This window comes from Erithacus rubecula (genome assembly GCF_903797595.1).
Source record: "Erithacus rubecula genome assembly, chromosome: 3".
NCBI lineage: Eukaryota > Metazoa > Chordata > Aves > Passeriformes > Muscicapidae > Erithacus > Erithacus rubecula.
This window is the reverse complement of record NC_136689.1, coordinates 88,377,894-88,402,187: the sequence shown is the minus strand read 5'-3', so window position 1 is coordinate 88,402,187 and position 24,294 is coordinate 88,377,894. Positions and strand designations below refer to the sequence as shown.

Genomic DNA, 24,294 nt, shown 5'->3' with positions numbered 1-24,294 from the left:
AGATTGTTAAGAACTAAACCAGCAAACACAGCTGAAAGCAAAGGAAAAGGTACAGAATCTGACAGCTGTGACATCAAAAGTACTTGTGTGCTTGAACATTTGAGGCAAATAGAGTTGCATCTGAAAAGTTAAAGTTAGGAGACAGAATTTTAGCAACAGCTCTCAGGCCATGGGATCACCTGAAACAAGGCAGAATGAAAAAGTGAGAGCAGCACAGCATTTAGTGTGCTGTCAGTGCCCAATAACAGATACACTACTTACCGAGCTGTGGTTTTGTTGTCATTGTCTGGCAGCAAGATCATTTGTTTTAATGACCTTCTGCCATCATGTGAAAGCAATAGCTCTTTTGATTGGGCGTGTGGTAAAATTAAAGGCTAATTGGTATTCCACTGACAATATACAGTAGGTACCTCATTGTGCTGCTGACAAGATCTGATGGATGCTGCTTCAGGTTCAAAGGAAATTAGTTTGATAGGAAAAAAACCTGGCTGTGCCAGGTTTTCAAGTTATCTACTAGTGTTCTATTTCACATGAGATATTATACCATCCAAATTCAATACATAGCAGCTAGAAGAAAACATAATGACAATAATGCTAAATATTATTGTGACATCTGTCCTCTGTATGAGGTTACTTTTGTATCACAGTTTTGAAACAAGCACGTCACAAAGCAGTGACAATTTAATAAGAGTTGAGGACATCAATGTAACACTTTATCAAAACAGGAATATCTTGAGACCAGCAAAAGGCCTCCTACTACCAGAAATGTTGCATGAAGTCCTGAAGAGTAGAACCGGGCTACTGGATATTTAGAAGTCCTTCATATGCCAAGTAGCTGCAAAGCAGTAGCTTATCTGAAGTGTTTTAAGTGCTACATACAGTTTTAGAGTTCATCTGGTTAGGTACAATTAGTACAACACACTTGGACACTATCTGTTCTGCAAAATGTAAACAAGCAGCTGTGGCGTGTCCCAAGACCTACTCAACACACACGTTGCTATTTCTTTCCAGAAAGTACCAGAGAGAAATATGGCAATATTTTAATTATAGTTTATGCAGTAAACAACTCTATCTGTGAGCCAGCCTTTGTGTCAGAACAAGTTTACTTCTTACATTGCCTTAATGGCATTTATCAAAGCTTTACTGGTCAGAACTCAAGCTCACATTAAAGACAGGCTTTTAAAATGGCATGGGAACACTGGATCTGGACTGAAGAATATAAATAAGCAGGCTTAGATCTGAGATGCTGGGTACTCATTAGCTTCAGTGATTTCAAAGGCATTTAGGCTTGAGAACTTTGATTTTAAATTTAGGATTAGGAAGACAACTTCCCAAATGCATGCCTTCCAATTATTTTCTGTATTCAGCAGAGAACCTGTAATACAGCAAAAATTGCAGCGTTTATACATGCTTTTAAAATCTTTTAACTGCCCTAGCTTTGCAAAGTAACATGAACTCCAAAAATTTATTCCAACAGTGCATTAAGCAGCTATGATTTTCATTATTACAATCCATTTTCAAAAGACACAAACTAAAGTGGCATCATTTTTCTGTTAGGACAAAGCAAAGCAAAAGAAGCAAAAGGGAAGGGTGGCCAGCCATAAATCCAGCCTGTGTTCAGCCCAAATAAAAGAGAGGTCATCCTAGTGCAACATCCCTTTTACAGGACACTGCACCCAAAACTGGGGAGAATATGCTGCCACCAGAAACATCATTCTTCACCATGAATTTTCTCATTTCAAGTGAGTTTTGCATGGTTGGCTCAGGTAAAAAAGTGAAGGCAACAGGTATTGAAAAGCTGGCAGCCCACCTTTGCTGACTGAGCCAGGACATTTGAGATTCAAGCTTCTATTTACACAATTAGATGGGCAAAAAAAAGAAACAAACAAATGAGGAAGCTATTGCTTCTGTGTTTTTTAAATATAACTTTTTCTAACTAAATAGAAAGTTGCTGATTTAATAATTGCTAGCCCTGTATTTAAGACACATGAAATGCACACGTTCTATGATGCAGAACCTCTTTGGCAAATTTTAGAAGTAAATAAAAGCTCTAAGCACCAGATTTTATCAGACACTGTAACTATTATATTTCTATGACACAAAGGAAGAGAATCTCCATCTGGGATACCTTTTAATTATGTAGTAAAATCTCCTGTGAAGGTACATATTTCAGCTATGCTACTGAAAAGCATGCCATGCAAGAACAAATGCTGTTACTCTCTTCTTTCAGTATCTTTCAGTCAATAGCACCTACAAGAATGTATAAAATCACTGCATATCATTGTACTGTGTACTGTGTTCCTTGCTATATAACAAATTGCATGTTTCTGCAATTCTGAATAGGTTTCTCTGGAGTGTTTTTATCTTTTTCTTACTCATTTTCTCCATATTCTTTTTTAATATACTTTGCTGTTGCTTACACTCTTTTCCTGAAAACTCAGCCTTTTCTGCATCTGAGGTCTAATGCCACCACAATACCCAAAGAACAATAATTCCTAGAGTTTGCCAAATCTCATTACCCAGTAGAGGCCAGGCTGCTGCTGCCCTGGATCCTGCAGCAGTGAGGTTGAGCAGGTTTTCTCAAAAAAAGGTGGAGGACCCACAGAGAGCCAGTCACACAGATACACAGACCAAACACAGCCCTCATGTAATCACCAACAGCACCGGCACCCACATCCTGTTCCCCCATCTGGCTGATTAGGATGAAAGCCTGTGAGCAAGGAATGCATACATGGATATAATACAGATCCCTCCAGCAGCTGCTCTTAGACACTCCATCTGTCTAGTTACTGGCTGCAGGATCTTCTGCTGTCTCCAGTTGCTGGCACCTGGACATAAAAGCCCCTGAGGCCCGCAGCCCCACAGGCTGCTGGCTCCCAGACCCACTGGAGCATGCACACTGACACACACCCTGTGGCTCTCACAGGTCTTAGTCAATCTATACCCAGCTCTGAATCCCTAACCTGACACTTGCCTCATGTACATACAGACTCTCTCACTGCCTTGTCCCCTAATTCCATCGGTCCTTCCAACCTCCACCTTAATGTTCATTAGTAATTAATTACACACACTGTGCACGCACTCCAGTCTTTCCAGTTGCTGTCACTTCAGACACACAGACACCTGTGACATACTGACTTGCATACTTATGCCCACCTGTCCTGTTGCTGGCACTCACACCTGCACACATTTGACTTCCCAGCTGCTGGCATCACAAGCAAGGACCCCTGTAACTCCTGGTGTCCTCTCTAGCCACTGGCACTTACTCATCCATCCACACTGAACAGACAGACCCTCATTCACAAAGTTACCAATGGAATTCAGTAACAAAGCTGGAAAAGCAGCAGAGCATGCATGTTCAACTATTTATAATAAGCCTTGCAACTGGCCCTTATTGTCACTTCTTCCCTTTCTTCTCATCTTTGTCCCTTCTGAAATTACCTTGATCCTTCTTTTGCCCACTGTGGTCCTTCCCCTAAACATTTTATAATAAACATTGCACAATCCTAAGAATCTCTTTCCATGCATCCTATAATGACTTCAATGTCCCTTTCAAGGTGATAGGATGTCTGTAGTGATCCAGCCAGCTTCTTCCATAAACTTATTTGGGAAATTCGCACTTAGAATTTCACACTTGGACCTGAGGCTGATCCTATTCCTTTGACAGTCCCAGATGCAGATCAGGGCTTTTCCCTCATGCTTACCCAGTGACTGGAGTTTCCCCTCAAGTCATTGCTCCTCGGTGCTCATGGCAATGAGCCTCTGATAACCCCACATACAGCTTATGCCAAGACACTTTTCTGTGTTATTCTGTTACATTATCAAGCACAGCTTAACAGTTTATGAATTATTTTCAATACTGATATTCTACACGTATCATAAGCATTGAAAAATACAAAATACAATCAAAATTACTGAACACAAAAATTACAGCAGACTCAAACAGCAAAGTTTTTGGTTTCTAAGTGTCTGTGATCATATGCTCAAATCCCTAGGGAGTTTTTCCACAGACTTCAATAACTGACAGATCAGGCTAAAGGCAAAAGGAGCTCTGCAGGGGGAAATAGCATAACTTCAATATTTTATTTCTATTCTTTACTATTTCAATAATTTCAGGGCTTATTCTTCAGAAATTATTTGCAAGCAGGTCATGTCTACAGTCACAATTTGTAAGAAAATGTATGATACAAGTCAAAGCCCCACCCTGGCAGTTAGTGTTTCCCCAGACATCTGTGCAGCTAAGCACAGCACACAAAAGGATCCAGTGCTCTTGCTGTGAAGCTTCCAGATAATTATTTCTTCAGCTGAAACCCCTCTGTTTCAGAGAGGTCTTCAGAAAAGAATTTGTTGACACAAGAAGGAGCCACTAAAGAAAGAGAAGGAACACAGTAGAAGGTAGTGGAGGTTGCTACATAAGGAATTCTGTACTGCTGTATATTCATATATGTTCCTTTACTTAAGAAATTACTGTTATGTATTTCTGTTTATTTAAAAAAACCCGAAAAAACAAACCAACACTCCTGTCCAAAGCTCATCTTGTAGGCTGAGGAAAATCTGTAGCCATTTGGGAGCCATAACCAGTAATACCATTTTTCTTTTTCCAGACAGAATTCTAAGGATTTTGAAAATCACCACAGAATGCACAAGCAAACAAAGGACATTGCTACATTAAAATGTATCTTTAGGAGTTAGAATACAATAACATCAAATATGCAATTGCGAACTTGTTGTTCAGCATAGTACTGAAAAGAGGAACCTATTGGAACAATAACAAGGAATTCCTGATTCAGGGATTTCTTTACAATTGTGAAGTGTTGTTAATAGAATAAAAGGATTACTGAAGATAAAGAATGATATGGGACTTTTGTGTGAGGTTTCAGCTGTCCAGAACTCGTACAGTAACAACTTACCAGTTTAAAACCAAAGTTATTAACTTTCAGAGTTTTCATTTATTTTATAAAGCATTTAATACGTCTAATCACATAGCTGTTCTCAATAAAAAGTTAAAAGGCAAGAAAATTTAAAACTTTCCAAATCTCAAGAAACTTTTAGGGGTAGAAGCTTAGAAGGACCACAGAAAGGTGTTTCTCAGCATCATGCTCAGGCCCACTATCCTATCATCACCTCATTAAGTGTATAATGTTGAACTCACACAACACAGCTGTGATAAAGCCTTCCTAAGAGACTGGAACTGCACCAACAGCAGTTCCTTACTGGTTCTCAAGTTGTAAGTCTTCAGGTATCTGCACTGGCACACACTCAGCACCAGCAATCAAGAAATCTTTGGGCAACACCAATCACATCAGTTAAATATGTATATTTTTTCACAAGCTTTTCTACTTCCATCTCCTTCTTCCTCATCCATTTTCCATGCTGAAAAGGCTGTCACCTCCTGAAAACAAACAAACAAACAAACAAACAAATCCCAGCAAAGATGATCTTTTCAAGTCCAAACATACCCTTTTTGTAACAGGGGTCTGGAGCTACAGGCTAGTTATGCAGTTCCATGATGGACTAAGACAGCAATCAAGCTGCTTCCTGGTTTGCTCTCCACCAACTCTCCAATTAATGCTTCCCATTTGTCCATGGGCTGAGAGATTTTTATACATTCATTAAGCCATCCACAAGGGTCACCAAGACCTTTGTTTTATGTAATCACAACCACTCCAGAGCCCACAGCTGGGTATGTATTCAGACTAAAACACTAAATAACAGAATGGGGAAAAAATTATTAAAGTACTTCAATTCTACCATAAGATAAACATGCTGAGATCAGTTCAGGTAAAATAAATGTGACCTCAAGTTTTACTACAAATAAGCAGTTTAGGTGAATTGTTTTTACTGCAATGGATTTTTTTTTTCCCCAGCTGATTCATGTTAACTACTTGAATAAAATAAAAGAGAGTGCTGAAGACCAGTTCTGTGCAACGTAAACTCTGATACTTAGGTGACCTTGACAAGATGTGAGCGGAAACTCCAGATTTGATACAATGAAAGAAAGACAGTCCATGCATTCATGAGGCTAGAAAAAGAGGCTGCATCATGTACCAGCTGTAATCTCAAAAGATTTAAAAAATAAACAATCCACAAACAAATGTGCAACATTAGCATGTTAGGCACAAATGTAGTGTTACTGAAGTAATACAAAGGCATATGGTAAATGGTGTTTATGCAAAATGAATTAGCATTAAACAAAAAAAAAAAAAAAAAAGAAATCCAAACACACCAATCCCACCCACTCCTGCATTTATAGCCTCCCTCTCTTCCTTCGGGGGAAAAAAAAAAGAGTAGGGTTGAATGACTCAGAATTTTTTTTTAATACTTCAAAAGCAAGTGCATGGAACAAATCCATAACCTTCTGATGTGTTGCTCTCTATTTCTGGAGTTGTTCACAACGCATATTTCCCTTCTGTCCTTCAGTCAGCTCAACTCATGAACAAAGAGGTTTAATTCAGTCAGAGAGTGGGAGGTATTAGACATAAAGAAGAGACATCTGTCACCTCCTGACTGGTGAGCAAGGTGGCACTGTCAGGAGTGCAGGCAGCAGGAGAAAGACGGCTGAGAATGGCTTGGATGTTAAGTTTGAGACACTGTCATAACATTCAGAAGTCATCAGTAAAGCCAGATACTAGGGCAGGATTCAGTGCTGCTTTCACATTCCAGCAAGCTGAAAAACCTTGGCAACTGATCAGAGAGAGCCAAATTCCAGAGGCAATTGGCACACGGGTAAGCACCCACTTTACCAGCAATGTGTGACAGAGAGAAAAGCTCAGGAAATGCCGGAGAAAGAAGCAGCAAGTGTAAGAGAGCCTGTGCCTGGGACTCAGAGTGGTGAAGGGCTGATGGCCAGTTAAGCGGCACAGCAAAGCAACATGTGAAAAATACAATAAGTTTTTTCAGGAGAAAGCAACGTGCTTTTAGCAAGTTTCAAGCCTTTCTCCAGGGTGATCTCAGTCCTTTCTCACTGTCTCTTTGTCCACTCGCGCACAGTGATTCCTCTGCCATGTCATTAATCATGACAGGTTTAACCAAACTGGGCTCGCTGCAAGGGCCCGTGGATGCCGTGGAAACCCAACATCCCTGGCCATTTACAAGCCCAATTCCGGCCCTTGCTTGCCCACACACTTTTCAACCCCGGGAGTCCTTGTACAAAACCCTTTCCAAGCCTCCAAGGAATGCTGCCACACCCCGTGCCACCACCGAACCAGCGCTGCCAGCCCTGAATGACTCGTGTTCTCTGGGAGGAAAAGTCCCCCCTGACTCTCATCCTTTTAACTTTCTGGGGGTTATTCGCGCCTCCCACGAGACACCAAACCCACACTTGAGTGTTTTCTGAAGCAGGGAGCCGCTGGGGAAGCAGCCCAGGAGCCGCGGGACACCCCGGCAGGACCCGGGGCGGCGCCGGGCCCGTCGAGGCGGCTGGGGCCGCACGTGAGGCGGCCCCGCCTCCCTGGGAGCGGCCGCGCCGCCCGTACCCGGAACAGGAAAGGAAAGGGAAGGAAGCCGAGGGGCGCGGCGCGGCTGGCGCGGGCGGGCAGCGGCGGCGGTGGGCTCTGCCCGGCCCGGCGGCGGCGGGAGAGGTAACCTCGGGCTTCTTTCCTCCCCCTCCTCACCCCTCTCCCTGCGGCGGCCTCCCGTGTGCCGTGCCCGGGCCCCGCCGCGCTCGGGGCCCCTCCGCCCGTGCGGAGTCGCAGCGGGGGCCGTGGGCGCTGGCGGCTCCTGCGGGTCGCAGTCACCGAGCGGGACAGGCTGGAAGGAGCAGGGTGGGGGTCTGGTCCTGCCGCCCTGCTCCGGCAGGCTCATCCCGGAGCACGTGGCACGGGATTGCGGCCAGGCGGTTCTAGGCTATCTGCAGGGAGGGACACTCCGCACCCTCTGGACAGCCTGTTCCAGTGCTCGGTCACCCGCACTGTAACGTTCTGTCTCACATTCCGGGGTTGCTCCCTGTACATCGGTGTCTGCTCTTTGCCTCTTATGCCATTTCTCTGCACCACCTGCATCGATCCTCTTGGCACTCCTCCTTCCAATACTTACGGACACTGACGAGGTCCCCTCGCAGCCATCTCCTTCCAGCCGCGGTGTGGGTTTTTTCAGGCTGACTAATTAATATCTCCCTGGAAAAGGGCTGAGGCAGCATAGCTCTGCGCGCAGTCTCCATCAGTCTCCATAGGAGTTAATTCGCAGCCCTGCTGGAGTGTTTATGGGATGAAGCACACAAACGCTCACGCTTGTGAGCAGCTGGTCCGCAGCAATAGTCGGTCTGCCTAGGGAAAGGAGCCGTGCGACACTGATGTTAAAACAAAGACGGAACGTGACAGCATAAAAAACCAAATTTTTGTGGAGCGCTGGAAACACTTGCCCAGCTGGTTTGCCAAAACCTGCGGGAAATCCTCTGATGAAGGGTTGGGAGTTTCGGTTTTTAAGAGGGAACATGTAATTTATACGACTTATTCATTGCTAAGGGAGAAATTACAGGGCTTCTTTGAAGCGTGAGAAAACTCGAACCTAGAGCTTAGTTGGTGCACCCTTGAGGGCTCTCTGCCCGTGTTAGCAGTGACTCAGGCAGAGCTGAACAAAGGCAGGTTGGCACCTGGGGAGGTGTTGGTGGCCAGTGACCTCACCGTGGTATTCAGCCGCTTCTTTTGCCCGAGGCAGCACATCTGGGAGAAGTGCTGAATGTGTAGGAAATTTAAATGTCTCTTGCTGCATTGATACTTTGAGCAGTGTTTGGTTTTGTTTGTTGTGGGTTTTTTTTGTTTGAGTGGATGATGACTGCGTGTTACAGAGTACAACGTGATCAGTTTCATGCAAACTACTTAAATTTTCCTCTTTTTCCTGATTATTTTTACTACTGAAAAGGAGCTGCAATGGAGAGTACGGTATCAGTTATTTTCCTCGTATCGTTTTCCATACTTCTGTGTGAAAGTTACCATCATGGAGTGGAGACGGCTACTGTGGTGCATACATCGGAGAGAGCTTTTCCAGAAAAGACAGTGGGTGTCAATACTGACTTGGCAGGACTAATACAAAAGTTGCACCTTCAAGAACTTTTCAATCGTTACGGAGAAAACAACTCTCTGTCAATTGATGGGTTTAGAAAGCTGCTACAGAACATAGGTATAGATAAAATGAAAAGGATTAAAATGAGCCACGGTCACGATCATGATCACGATCACGATCATGACCACAGTCACGACCATCACGACCATCATGACCATCACGACCATGACCATGATCACCACTCTCATCATAATCATGTTTCATTGAGTAAAAGCTCTGAGAAGACCGCGTGCCCGAACCACGACTCCGATGCTGGCAAAGACCACAGGAGCAGCCACGGGAAGGAGCCGCACAAGGCCGAGAGCGGGGAGCGGCAGCAGAACTTTGTGCGCAGCAAGAGCGCGGCTCAGGAGATGCCGGCGCCCGCGGGCGGCCGCGCCGAGCCCCGGAGCGCGCAGCCCGGGGACGGCAGGACCGCTCCCGGCCTGCCCGGGGCCCGCAACGCCACCGCGGCCCGCAACGCCACCGCCCGCGGAGCTGCAAGGACCGGCGAACCCCGCGCTTCTCCGAAGGAGCTGGACAGAGGGAGCCACCTCTATTCTAAACTGAAGAAACAAAGCACTCAAGAGGTGAGGCTGGTTCTGTTGTATTCTCAGGAATCCAGATACACCGGCCTTATTTTTCAAGTTTTGTGGTGTAACAATACGCGTAGCCAAACACGTGAAAACACTTTCCTTGGAACTTTGGAACTTAACATTTTGAGGGGATATGGTATTATGTTCACAAGCTTAAAGGAAAATTAAGAGTAAATGTACACTTGGTGTAATGCATTGATTATTTATATATTTAACTGTTACTAAATATTAAACTCTCACTAAACCTGAAAAACATGTACAGTTTAAAACTTCCAGTTCTGCCTTAAATCAGGAGTCTGTCTTGTTTTCCTATTAATGTAGTGAAAGTAAAAAGATCCAGTTAAGGTACTGTGATTCTTATCAAAGCTGTCTCACATTGTGATAGTGTAGAACTGTCCTCCTCTAACACCCTCCCCTCCCCATCTGACAACTGTACGTAAAAAACAACTCTAAAAAGGTTGTGGCAAAATGTCACGTGTTACTTTAAAACAGTATAAAATTATTAATGATAAAGAATATAGTTGTGTTGTAGACATTTTTCTTAAATAGTCAGATCCTTTTCTATTAAGGACTTTAAAAAGCAAGCAGGATCTTAATGTTTGTGGCCATACCAGGTAATTCTGATTGGGTATTGTGTGCCATGCGATGGTGGGTGCTGAATTCACAAGTTGTTGCTGTGTTCTGCCCTGTCGAAGCAGAAGTACTGCAGTTCTTTAAACCCCTGAGACTGTGTGTAGGCTGTACAGTGGGGAGCTATTTACTCGAGGGAGTGTATGTACAACATGCTCTGAACAAGACATTCCACAGCAGCCATTGCTACAAAAAGATATTAGACCTTGTTAATGTTTCCTTTGATGGCCTTTAAAACTGACTGAAAAGTGTTAGGCTTTTTTTATTTGTACATCAAAGCATCTGACCCATTTGAGCTGAGAATGAGTAATAATCACACATTATCTACCCAGACTTCCAAACCAGCTTTCTGGGGCAGGACTGAGGTGGAAGTACATTTTTTACTAAATGGGTTTGTTACCAGTTTTTGAGTTGTTCTGATGTAGCCACTTTCATGCAGTGCTGCTGCATTTCAATTGAGATGGGATGTGCAGTTCTTTTAAGATGTATTGTGGTATTTTGGTTCTGGTTAATCTTCAACATGTCTTTTTCCACAGTGCTCCAATGCATCCAGACTGATGCAGTCGCATGGAATAGGCACTCAAGTATTGTTGACTGCTACAGAATTTAGTTATCTCTGTCCAGCTCTTATTAATCAGATCGATGGCAAATACTGCATAGTCCATGCTACCAGTGAAAAAGCTGAAACTCCTCCAAAAAGTTACTCCCTGCAAATAGGTAGGCTGTGTTTTCTCTTGTAACATCGAAGCTTAATGGAAAAATGTATATGTTAGTTACAAATGCAAGGAACCTATTTCATAGTTGTAAGAAGTGTTGTTTTCTTTTGGCACTTCACCAAGATTAGAGATCTCTTTGTGGCATACCTTTTGTTAATATCTGATTAATTGAATGATCAGGTGTGTTTGATAACAGAAATGTTAAGCAGACAAAATCATGTACAGCCCTTACTTATTTTTGTTACTTTTTTTTGCCAGCTTGGATTGGTGGCTTTATATCCATCTCTGTCATCAGCTTTCTTTCCTTGCTGGGTGTTATATTGGTACCACTGATGAATCGAGTATTTTTCAAATTTCTTCTGAGTTTTCTTGTGGCATTGGCTGTGGGGACCTTGAGTGGAGATGCCTTCTTACACCTCCTTCCACATGTGAGTATTAATTAATGTTTCATTCATTGTCTCAAAGAAAAGAACTTGACAGCTGTATGTATTAGTCCCCTATTAGTTCATACCCATTTGATGAGTCATTTCTCAACCCTGTTATGCAGGTTGTTTGATGGAAAGGTTTTCCATTTGGAATATCTGTGTTAATCATTTCACAGTCTTTAAAAGTTCAAGAGCTTCAGAGCATTATCCCATTCTATTTCCTGTTCTTAGTCATATGTGCTGCCACGTCCCTTTATTGTTCCTTGAATTTTGCATAATTTGTCTTAGTGGTTTATTGGAATGCTGCCCCCCATTTTTTGTTTCCTCAGTTTAATGGATTTTTTAGAGATAGTGGAAATTGCTCACTGAACACTTTAAATGTGAAATGAATAATCAACTATTTTTTGTTACAAGCCACTTACGTTGATGGCTTACCTATTGTGATTTTTTTTTTTTTTTTACCAGAGTCCATCATTTCTGAAGTCCTGGGGAAAATACTACTTGATAGATTTTGGAATTGCTGTTATGTAATAGGGACAATGAAAAGGAAATATGATTGCTAAAGTTCTGCCTTTTTTTAAGTTCTTAAACAGATATTTTCCCTCTCCTCCCCTCTCAAAAGTAACTTGTTCCAGCTTTCAAATAAAACCAATAAAAGTGACTTCAGATTCTGTGGTTTCTCAGTCCTGCCTGTAATCCACCAGATGGTTCTTTTTCCTTTCAGTTAATTTTGCATTTTTTGTGGAGGTTGTGTAAATCAAAACACATGTGAATGAGGTGTGCAAAAAGGTTTTTTATTTCTGAACCCACCAGTATCCAGTAAGGAGAGGAAAAGTGTCAGACTTCTTTAAAGAAAGAAATTATAGCCAACGTCCTTGTAGAAAAAGTTGTTTGGCATCTGTGAATTGTCTTAGATGGGAAGCTAACTGATGTGCTGGCTGTGACCACTGTTTAAAATGTGGTTTCTTTGATAGGGTCAGGAGTTTGTGTGGCAGCTGTACACTTGGGATTAAGCTGTGTCTGTGCAGCTTCAGCGTGTGGGCCAGTGCCAGGCCTGTTCCCAGTCCTTGCAATGTTTCTTCTTATCAATAAATTTGCAATCAACAGATTCCTTTGTAATTGTTTGAGTCTCTAAGCAGAGCATTTGACCTGTGAAAATTGTCAAGTCTGGACTACAGACATGAGGAAAAAGATGTGAAAAGGACTTTCTGTGTTTCTTACATTACAGTTCTTTTGAATATAATAATTTTCCTCTTTTTCTTCCCTTAGTCTCACGGAAACCATCACCATTATCATGAAAAGCCTGTGCTTGATCAAAAAGGCTCTATGTACAAGCATCTTGTTTTTCAAAGTACAGAGGAGAGTGCTTACCTGGATTCTACATGGAAAGGACTTACAGCACTTGGAGGCTTGTACTTCATGTTTCTAGTGGAGCATTTGATCACTTTAATAAAGCAATTTAAAGACAAAAAGAAAAAGGTAGGGAGACTATTACTTTGAAGCTCTATTGTATTGCGTACTCATTTCTGAAAGCACTTATTAAAAAACCTTCCATGAATATCATATACCTTTCAATTTAATAGCAATGGCTGACTGGATTAGTGTTAGAATTTCATTTTTATTAGGGACACACATGCTTCTAAAGTATGTGATAATCTTCTTGTGTGATCCTTTTATTAAGTACTCTGCTATTTCCACAACCAGGCAACATAGTACAGGCTTTGACATTGCAGTGAATTGTTTAATAAGCAAATGTCCAGTTGCATCTTTAGTTTTAACAGAGTGGTTTAAGAACTCACTTCATTACTGACTTCCTTCTGGTATCTTGAGACATTTTTAGCTATCTGAACTATTTTTATTACTATTTTAATTTCAATCCTGGATGCAATAAGTTTGCATTGTACAGTTATTGTACTTCTGTTGAAGAGGGCACTTGCACAGACAGGTAAGGGTTGGCAGTAAGTGCTTACATAAATATACATCCAAGTATGTTGTAGAAAGTGGCATTATGGAATAGCATTCTGTGAGGAAACAGTCTGTCAAGCCCCTTGGAGCTTTCCTGTCTCTCCCCCAAAATATGCAGCTCTCAGATATATCAAACTTGACTCAGTAAAAAAGATTAAGCAGAAATTGGTGATACAATAGAATTATAGAGTGGTTTGAGTTGGAAGGTATCTTAAAGGTCATCTGGTTCCAGCCAATCCTAAGCCTTGCTTGAAGAAAGCTAGTAAATACTAATTACTTGCTTTAAAAACTGCTAATTACTAGGCTACCTTAAAGATTGATAATCTCTGTTTAGTTTTCATGTTAAATTGGTCATTAAGGCAGCAGTTGCACAGCAAATGCCATGTATGCTCTTTGAGCATGGGAGGATGTGTTGATGTGGTTTATACTGAAACTGAACTAACTGAGATTTCCTTATCTCTAGTTACATTTGTTTGACAGGAAAGAACATGAACAGTTTGAACCAAAGCAAGAATTTTGTCTCCTCCCAGCCACAAGGAATGGATTTCCTGTTAGACTAATTATGCCCTCCTAGATACTGAGTCATTGATTATAAATTGTTGTGACACAGACTTTAGTGAGCAAGGAGGAGAGATTTTCCTTGGTTTTCCTTCTGTACATTATTAAAAAACATATTGACATTATGATAGAAAAGAATTAGTGGGATATATTACTCACCATTTGATGTATTTTGCTTCTCAGATGAAAACCTTCTGCTTATTTCTTGTGAAAAATGCAGGGCATTTATATATATGGGTTGGTTTGTTTGTGGTCTTTTTTGTTTAGTTTTATTTTTTCTCCTCTCCTATGGAGTCTGAGGAACCTTTGTAATTTTACTTTAGTACTATTCTAATATTCCTCTTCTACACTCTTTATATGGTTTCCATATTGTCATCTTTCTGTGCAGGCTGCATAAATGTTATGAATATAATGTTGTTCATGTATAACCTGAAAAACAAGTAAAATATTCATAACTGCAGTATTTTCTTTTGGAATAAGAAAAAAAATGAAGATGATGGAGAAAGTAAGAAGTTTACAGCAAATGAAGATAAGTTGGATACGGATGATCGTAAGTCTCTTTAATGTCACACAGTTTTTACTTTTAGGCAGCACTGTTTAAAAAACACCTGATTGATGGCAGCTCTCAGATCCACTTCTTACTGTAAATTGGATCACTCATACTTGAATTATTTTCAAAACAAAACCTGTCTGCTGATTTGTAGAGCACTAAATCTATTTGCTGCTTTCTTTTGAAAAGGATCAGTGGGTTAGAAGTAGTAAATTCATAGTTTTGGAACTTTAGGCCTTTTAATTCTGGATTTAGCAGCAGAAGTTGAAATTCTGTGAAAGTTGCAGTACAGCTGAACCTACTGACTTCTACACTTCTCTTTGGACTGCTGAACCAACTGTAGTGTGTCAGCAGCGTTTATATGAGAGTATTTCATGGTCTGTATTGATGACTTTGTTTTTTAGTGTTTATTTTTCAGGTGTTAAGCTCAAGTGCCTGTATTTGTTTTGAAATACAGGAGTTTCCAAAATTATCTATAACATGATCTTCTTCTGTATCCTTTTTCTTCAGCTGAGATAACTAAATGGCACATGCTTTTCAGATACTTGTTTTTTCCTGAAGCAATTGAACTAACAGTTTTCATGCTGTGAAACTGGGACTTGGAGCCTTTTGCTCTTGTGTTTAAATTGCAGTGAGTCTCAGATTAAAAGGTTTTTGCCTTTTGGGAAGCATTTGTTGCCATAATGTAAGGGCTGTTTCAGCAGTAGGAGCAGAAACTAAAAGTTTTCCTTATTGTGAGCTATTGGGAATTATCTCTGAAACCTAAATAAGTTGTGGAAACGTTTCAAGGAAATCTTCTTGTTCAAGACATTGAATTATCGGTCTCTAAACTTCTTTAGGCTTCCCATAGTCAAACTGTTTATTGTATCTTTGCTTCTTAGGTGATTTTAAAAATGTGTAACATTGTACTCTGGCTTTTTGTAACAGGGCCTGAGGGCTATCTAGGAGTAGATTCTCAAGATCCATCAACCTTCATTTCTCAGCAGCCAACTGTACAAGAGGAAGAAGAAGTGATGATAGCTCATTCTCATCAAGAGGAGGTTGACAACGAATATGTGTCCAGGGGCTGTAGGAACAAATGCCATTCTCACTTGCACGATACTCTAGGACAGACAGATCATCTGAGTCACCATCACCATGACTACCATCACATTCTGCACCACCATCACCATCAGAACCATCATCCCCACAGTCACAGTCAGCGCTACTCGCGCGAAGAACTGAAGGACGCGGGGATTGCAACTCTGGCCTGGATGGTGATCATGGGAGATGGGCTACACAATTTTAGTGATGGGCTGGCGATTGGTAAGTGCTAACTTGAGAGCTGCAGCTTTCTTGCATGTGAGGGCAGTGAAGTCTTCTAGCTGTCTCTTACCTCTATTAGGGTTTAGCTAATTAGCAGAGGGACTTTGAAGCCTAAACTTTTTTCTGAGAGCATCATCTTAATGAGTAGGAAAAATTTCCAGCTTAACAACCTGAAGGTAAGTGATGTATGAAAGAGAAATTATGTGTTTGCAGCTGTGTTTCTTTAGAAAATATATGAACTGGGCTTCATTTCCTGCTTTTGAAGAGTTAAAGCTAACATTTCTCAAAACCAAACCTAGGCTTATAAAGAATATTTAAGACTGAGTTTCTATTTCAGTGCCCGCAGGTGCTCAGCAGTTTTTAAAATTCTAATTGTTTTTAGGACAAGCTTGTCTTTTTTGTCACATACAAAGTAACTGTGGTTTTTTTACTTCAGTCAGGCCACTGGCATCATTGGCTTTTTCACTTTTTTCTCTTTCATCTTCTCTTGTGATGCAGCAAGGTCAGGTTCTGTACTTGGCCCATCTGCCTGCCTGTACTGGTTACACATCAGTATTCCTCCAGAGCACTGATGGGTAGGGAGATGAGGCCCTAGTTTCAATCTGTTTTAGCCTGAATTTGTTTTCTGAAACTGTGGTCATAATATACTCAAAACCTTAAAATCTAGAGCTGAGCATAGTAGTCCACTTAAAAAAAAATTGAACAGGTATAAACAGTTATTTTACTTGTAAACAAAGCATTTATCTTTTTGTTCCTGTTTAGTTCCTTCACCGATTTTTCCCTTAATGCTTGTAGTTGCTCAGTCTTTCTTTTTTTGATAATGCTTCAGTGAAAATATTTCTTCATCCCAAATATAGTAGATTGAATATTTTGTTTTGGACTTCTGTCTGGGAGGTCAGATTTGGGAACTCCCATGTTTTTCCTGGAAGGAGAACTAGACTACAGGTATATTGAATTTAAAAGGTTAAAGTAAGTTACAGAAAGTGAAGTCAAATCAATAATCTTCAGTACTTAAGCTAATCTTTCCTGATCTTGACTATTGTATTTAAGACTAATCTTTACAGGTATTGGATTCATTTCGAGGCTGTTTAGCATACTGGAGGCAGTTCAGCAGTATCAGTCTTTCTGTAAATTTTATTGTAGGAAAAAATTCATTCTTGTTTGAAGAGGAAACCAAATAATAACTATTTTTGCACAGCAATATTTGCAGTTGTTCAGGTTCAGTCAATTCAGACTGTAATGTGAAAAGAGACTTTCTGATTTAATCTCGTTTTTGATGGAAGCTGAAGCATGAAATGTAAATTTTTGAGCAGATCAGTAGTGAAAAATGTGGTAGAAGGAAGATTTGCATACAAATGACACAGAATCAATTACCTCTTGGCATTAGGGAGATTTGGGAAGGAGCTATGACTTTATAGTTATGAAGGGAAAAGTATGAGAAAGGTTAATAAAGGCTTATTGAACAAGTGAGAGCAATAGCTTTCAGAAGTCCTGCTGTGTAGCTTGTTCAGGCTAATGGAAATATGGGTTTCTTTTCTGTTCTCTATGTTCTTAAAAGTATTATGGGAAAACATCAATTTGATGGTGTTGTAAAAATGCCAATGCTACTTGTGTAGTAGTTCATCTGTATTTTAAAGAAGATGTGAACACTTCTGTAAAGATAGCTTTAGCCAGCATAACCCTTCATTTAAGTTGATTTGCTTCATGTGATTTGTTATTCATAAGTTCTATCGGTTACTTTTCTCCTCAAATCTGTTGTGCTAATTATGTAGGAGCAAGATTTAAAAGTGATTATTTTTTTATTAAGGCTGTTGCATCTGACTCATTTGTGCAAAAGGATCATCTGTGATTTGAACTTTTATGCGTAATTACAATTAAATAAGTAAAATGCAGAACACTATTTTTACACTAGTCTTGCATACACATTTTTTTCTTTAGGTTTTGAGAAAAGTCATGTCTTAAAAGTATATTTTAAGATAAATCAGCATCTTGAGAGGGGATAATGCCAGATATATTAATTTCATCTTCAGTTTGTTAACATTTCAGGACTTCTTTTTAGCAATGAAAAAATAAAAAGAGATATTCTTGATATTTAAGCTTGCATTTTGATTACTTCTTACTTGTCTTCTTTGATCTTCATAAGAATTAAGTTTGCTATGATCTTGTCTAAAGCTCTAGTGCTTGGTCTGTCACCTCAGCCCTTACTTTCTCTTGCTTTCCCCTAAATTTGCTGTTGGTGCCATTTATTTTATCCAGATCATTAGTGAAGATACTGAAGAAAATGCGTTGCAGTTTTTGTCCTGGTGAGCTCTACTTCTTACCAGCCACCAACCCTGTTAGCCCAGCAGTCCAGTCAGTGGGCAAGCCCATATTTCCTCTTTGCCCAGATAAGACTGCTATAGGAGATGGTGTGAGAAATCCTACTACAGTTCTGTTATATTCACCATCTGTGTGGTCAATTATCTCCTCAAGCTCGATGCAGCTTTTGGAGGGGATTTTAAGAGGATATTTCAGATGATCCTTTCAGGAACTGAATGACACTAAACACTCCTGAGTCCGGTTCTTTGCCTTTCTTAAAAATGGGAATAATATTATCCTTTTCCCAGAGTTCCAGTGGGGCCTTCTATAACCATGGTTTTTCACACATGATCAACAGCAGCTTTTTAGTCACAAACTCTGTCAGTATCCTCAGGGGATCCCCATCCTGGGATGCACCTGAGCATTTCACTTTTTCTGCATTTTTCTGAACTTCTGCTTCTGTGGTTTGATGTCTCTTTCTTTCTGGTAAGGAGCTGGGATCTGGCTTTGTTGACAAAGATTGAGAAGGCTGTGCTGTGCCTCTTGTTATGTATACTGCGTATTTCCCTTCCTCATCTGTCAACAGACCCGAATTTTTAATGAACTCTGTTTCTCGGCTAACATTCTTATGGAACTGTTTCTTGTTATCCTTGGAGTCTTGTTAGTTTTAGATCAAGCTGGGCTTTGGTCTTCCTCCCTTTTGTTCCACTGCTTTTAGCTTCCTTGTTGCTAGTCTTTGTTCCTATTTCTTGTGTGCTTCCTTTTTGAATCTTAAATTATTAGGACACACTGCTTACCTGGGCACATCTTCTTCAAGTGTTCCTGCACAAACTGGCTTGTTTGTTTGTACATCTCTGTGCTTTACAAACTGCCCACCCCTTCTGGGCACATCCCTTTTGACTGACTCCCAGGGTATTCTACACTGCAGTTCCTTAAATAAGTCAAAGTCTGCTTCATTAAAGCCTCGAGTCCTGATCTTGTTTCTTCGTCTTCCAGCCTCCTCCTGTGTCCTGAACTCTGTTACCTCATGCTCACAAAGAAGTAATTTTTTGTGGTATTTGCCATCGGTGTTTCCTTGTTTTTGGGCAGCAGGTCAATTTACAATGCTAATTCTGGCTGGCTTTTGTGTCATCTGTAGTAGGAAACCATTACCAGTACAGTTAAGGAACATCCTGGTTTGTGTGCCCAGTGCTGTTACCTCCACAGCTGAAGACTGTGTGAATGGTGATGTCCTGTGTTCATAGGTAGGCTTATCCACCACCTTTCCTTGGTTAGATGATTGGTAATCTTATTCCTTAGTGTTACTGTGATTGACCAAGGGGCTGAATAGACATATAGAACCACAGTTCACATGTACTTTTATACTGGAGATCTCTGTGGTCAAGGATCCCCTTTATGGAGGTAGCAAAAATACCTCCACAGTGAATTGTATTCTGTCCCTGTAGGCAGTTTGTATCTATCCATGACAGGCCAGACAAACTTTGGTGGTGTCTCCACAGCATCATTCAAGTAGGCTCTGGGCAACCCATGGACTTCCTGGGCAACAGGTCAGCAGGTCTGTCTTTGTCCTGCATGGGAGGGAATCTCCTGTCACTAAAAAAAAAAAAATTTAAAAAAACCTTTCCTTTCTTTTTGTACTTTTTATCTGATGTACTGAACTGCTGGGCAAGGCAGGACTCATTTATCCTTTCACTGCTGCCAAGGTCATGACCATGTTCTTCAGATCAATAGCTGTAGTGGGAACAGAATGTTATTCCTGTTGCCAGACTGCACTGTTTTCAATTGTTACTCATCTCAGAGTTCATGTTTCTTATACTAGTTCCAGTGCTACTTTGGTCTTGCCTTCCTCTTTAGTCTGATGAGCTTGGGCTTTTGCCCCTGTAGAACCTCTTCTGAAGGCCCTCTTGATCCTGTTTCTTACCACTCATCCAAAGATGCCTGCTCACCATGTCCTGCATCCTCTTGCCTGGATGCCACAGCTCACATCCCAGACATAATGTTCCTGCTGCTGTCATCACTTCAGGGAGGAGCATCAGTCATTTCTTGCACTTGAAGACCTGGATAGCCTTGTCTCCCTCAAGAGTTAGGTCAGCATGTAGTTTCCCCAGTGAAAAGAAGGGATTGTCTCCAGTGGAGTCATTGGCATTGTAGTGCTTCCTCTGGGAATGGTACTCCTGGGTCCCTTGTGTGCCAGCCACTGTGACATGGCTTAGTGCCTCCTTCACTGCTTGTTGGCAGCATCTTGTTTGCTGGCAGGCTCCTGGTAGCAGCTGAAGAGGAAGCTGAATGTGGCTCTTCATCCTTGAAGAGGCTCTCCATGCAGCTGGGGACCTGACATGTCACGTGTGAGCTGTGGTGCAGCTCTGCAGCCCTGCAGTGTGCTGCATCCTCCTGAGCTGCTGCCAAGCAAGAAAAATGGCAAAGAATGGGAGGAGCAGGAGAGATGGGAAAGATGAGGACTGCTGAACTAGTTTAAGGGGTTTTTGTGGTTTTGGGGCTTTTTTTTCTCCACTTGAAAGCAAGCTGCTCTGGTATTTATTTAAAAGTAAGCTGCTTAGAAGTTATCTCTCACTGTTGATTTCATAGCCTCTATTATTGTGTCTTGACTTTCTTAAGGTATCTGACTCTCAGTTGCAGTTGAGCTGCTTTGTTCTCTTTGTATCTTAAAAAAAACCCGCACATATTTTTGGATGGTATTGTCATTTATTGCATTTTTTGGGAAGGGTTGTGTTGTTGGAATGTGTTTGGCTTAGTTCAGAAATAAGATAGTGAAATGTGGTTTTATTTTAATAGCAAGATTCTGAAGAATTTTGCAACTCAAGAATCATAAGCAACTGTTCAGTTAAAGTTTAAATGCTTCCACAAAGAAAAATTTGAGTGAAATGTATGTCCTGATATGACACAAGCATGTTCATTAATGCTTCTGCACTTGATGTCTGAATACGTAGTAATGTTTTGTTTGCTTTTTTTTCCCCTGTCTCTTCATAGGAGCAGCCTTTACTGAAGGGTTTTCTAGTGGTTTAAGCACTTCTGTGGCTGTATTTTGCCATGAATTACCTCATGAGCTAGGTAAGACCCCAGCATTTCCATATGCTGCATGTGTATATACTTATAGGTGTATGTAGGGGAATAAAATTTGATCAGAAAACTTCATCTGTGTCAGATTGTCTATTCAAGGATACTTCTGATATACTTAGACTGTTTAACCATTTCTTAATTGAATTAATAGTTTAAAAATCTAAATATTTCAGCTACTTTGCATAAAACTGTCTCTTGCAGTTTTTCTGTGTAATTTAGTTGTAGTTTTTATTCTCCTTGTATGTAACAAGTTGTGAATTGCAGGAGAATGTGTGACAGAATTTGCTTTTCTCACATCTCTCCTTAATTTTATTCTCATGCTTGTGCTGCTAAAAAGAAGGTCACGATTAGTCAAAGTACTTTCTGCATAACATTTGCTGCTTTTTCATTAAGTCTAGCAAAGAACTGCTGTAGCTCTAAATTAAACTTGAAATGACTTAGAATCTTTCTGGAAACAGTGTGTCTTTCAAGCCCAAGTGATTTAAATTTGTGTGCAGTCCCATGAGAGATCATTGTCGTGTCTTACAATATGAGTTCAGGATTTGGCCCTTTTGAAGGGCAGCTGGTGAGAACAGGGTGGATGTGCTTAGTTGAACTCAAGATGAAGCTGATCTTTCCAGTTGTCAAATCATTTTGGATGTGCAATTGGTGTTTATTTCTTAGCTGTCATGGCCACAGTCATACTTGGTGTATAGAATGAAGAAAGAAGAATTTGCTTTCCCTTTTTTTAAGGTTTAATTCCCCAGAGGGGAGAACATTCAGTTTCATTTAATGGAGCTTGCAAACCAGTGTGTGTAAACATTAAACTCCCTCTATATAAACAGTTGGATATATTTACACAGTAATTTTATGCAGAAATATGTTATTGTGGAGAAAACATACCTGATTTTATGGACTGGGAGGAATTGAGACTTGTTCATACTAATTGTGGAACTTGTATTAATTACATGTACTGAATGTTGTTAATTCAGATATAAGAAGTGAATTCATCTTATGAACTGGATAATTCTAAATTCAGCTGTTCTGTTGGTTTTAGAAATAAGAAAAATCTTTTAACATTTAAATCATACTTTTTTAATCAGAACAGAAGACTTGATAGGAAATACCGTCTTTGCCAGAGGACATGAAGTGACATAGGAAAATTGAAACAAATGGGACTAGTTGAGGTTAGCCTGGAATAAAGTTGTAAATTGTTGTTAATGTTAAACCATGTTTTTATTATACCAGTTCATCTTAATTGCAGTAGCTTGTAGGAAAAGCTGTTGTAGCAAATTACTCAAATCAGCTTTGAAAATCACTTTTGTTTACTTTAACTGGAGATAACACACAAAGAATCAATTTTATTTTCAAATAGTAAGTTTATATTACTCTGGTTTAGAAAAAATATGTTCTGAATTGCAGAAAATTGTTTCTATCTGATGGCCTATCATAGCTTCAGGTAAAAATAAGACGTTAAGGATCATTTACAGAAATTAATAAAGAAATTATTTTAAATTTATAACACAGATTAAAAGTACAAAGAGCGATTACAGGATAATAAATTGAATACATAATTGAGTGGGAATATTTTATTTTAGGAACACTCAGGCATATCAGGTACTGCAGCATTTTACAGTGATGGTTTAAATTCAAGCTGCTTGAGGAGATGAAGCTATTAGCGACCGTCCAAAGGAGGGGTATGAAGATGGTGGAGGGTCTTGAGGGGAAGCCTGTTGAGGAGTGAACAAGGTCACTTGGTCTGTTCAGCCTGGAGGAGACTGAGGGGAGACCTCACTGCACTCTACAGCTTTCTCATGAGGGGAAGACAAAGGGCAAGCACTGATCTCTTCTCTCCTATGACAGAACCCAAAGGAATGGCCTGAAGTTGTGTCAGGGAGGTTTAGGTTGGATATTGGGAAAAGGTTCTTCACCCAGAGGGTGTTTGGGCACTGGAACAGCTCCCCAGGGGAATGGTGACAGCACCAAGGCTGAGCGTTGTTCAAGGAGTGTTTGGACAACACTCTCAGGCACATGGTGTGATCTTGGGACTGTCCTGTGCAGGGCCAGGAGTTAGACTTGATGATCCTTGTGGGTCTTTGCCAAGTCAGGCTGTTCTGTGATTCAGCAAAAAGCTGCTTCTTTCAAAAATGCGAATACTTAAAAATTATAAACTTACAGTATTTGCTGCTGTGTTGTTATTCATGTGCACCCTCTGAGTTTCTGTCCCTCAGTGTTTTCTGATTTTATGAAGGAAGAAAAATAAAGCAAACAACAGCATAAAAGTAGATTAGTAATCCTGTAAGTAAGAGAACTGTAAATAAGGCAACACTGCAGTACTTACCTGAGGATGAAAACTATGTCTTGCTTTTTTTTTTTCCCTGTTACAGGAGATTTTGCTGTCCTTCTAAAAGCTGGTATGACTGTCAAGCAAGCTGTGCTTTATAACGCTCTGTCAGCAATGCTGGCTTATCTTGGTATGGCGACTGGGATCCTTATTGGTCATTATGCAGACAATGTTTCAATGTGGATATTTGCACTTACCGCTGGCTTGTTCATGTATGTGGCTCTTGTGGATATGGTAAGTGCCTAGACCTATTTGAATTTTGCATGACACAGCTTAAGAGTTAATGATTTGAAGCAGCTGTTTGTTTTGAAGGCATTTAACACTTTCTTGTTTGCTTAGGTACCTGAAATGCTCCACAATGATGCCAGTGACCATGGATGCAGCCGGTGGGGATACTTCCTGTTACAGAATGCTGGCATTCTCCTGGGTTTTGGGATAATGCTGCTTATCTCAGTATTTGAACACAAGATTGTATTCAGCATAAACTTGTAATCCTGGTTGCCAGGAGGACAACTCGATGTTAAATTATAAGTGGTAGGGTTGTTGTTTTTTTTTCTACAGATTTCCTTATTGGAAAGGTACATTTGATATAGACTAGATTTTTTTATTGGTGTGCTTTGATTTTGTGCATTTCCCTCCCTTCTTGCCTGATAGAAAGAAACACTGTAAAGTTTGGGGTTTTTGGGGGGTTTATTTGTTTGTTTGTTTTTAATTGTGGTTTTTTTACTTGGGATTTAGCATTGCTTATGGTACTTTGGAAAGTGGTACTTAGTAAAACATGGCCAAATTTATATTATTTGTAATGTCTGGT

At 40.5% G+C, this 24,294-nt stretch overlaps 1 protein-coding gene across 1 annotated transcript; it reads left to right on the top strand.

Moving 5' to 3' along the window:
- Positions 1 to 8,849: 8,849 nt before the first annotated feature.
- SLC39A6 (solute carrier family 39 member 6) lies at positions 8,850 to 24,090 on the top strand. Its single transcript, XM_079302215.1, has 9 exons — positions 8,850 to 9,629; positions 10,802 to 10,982; positions 11,240 to 11,409; positions 12,676 to 12,885; positions 14,410 to 14,479; positions 15,407 to 15,784; positions 21,071 to 21,151; positions 23,527 to 23,717; positions 23,823 to 24,090. The coding sequence occupies exons 1-9, from the start codon at positions 8,868 to 8,870 to the stop codon at positions 23,973 to 23,975; spliced, it is 2,196 nt and encodes a 731-aa protein (XP_079158341.1). The 5' UTR covers positions 8,850 to 8,867; the 3' UTR covers positions 23,976 to 24,090.
- The last annotated feature ends 204 nt before the right edge of the window (positions 24,091 to 24,294 follow it).

Coding starts and splice junctions, on each gene's coding strand:
- SLC39A6 (XM_079302215.1), top strand. CDS start 8,868: ATGGAGAGTACGGTATCAGTTATTTTCCTCGTATCGTTTTCCATACTT. Junction 21,152..23,526: donor TGAATTACCTCATGAGCTAG/GTAAGACCCCAG, acceptor TCCCTGTTACAG/GAGATTTTGCTGTCCTTCTA. Junction 23,718..23,822: donor ATGTGGCTCTTGTGGATATG/GTAAGTGCCTAG, acceptor TTGTTTGCTTAG/GTACCTGAAATGCTCCACAA.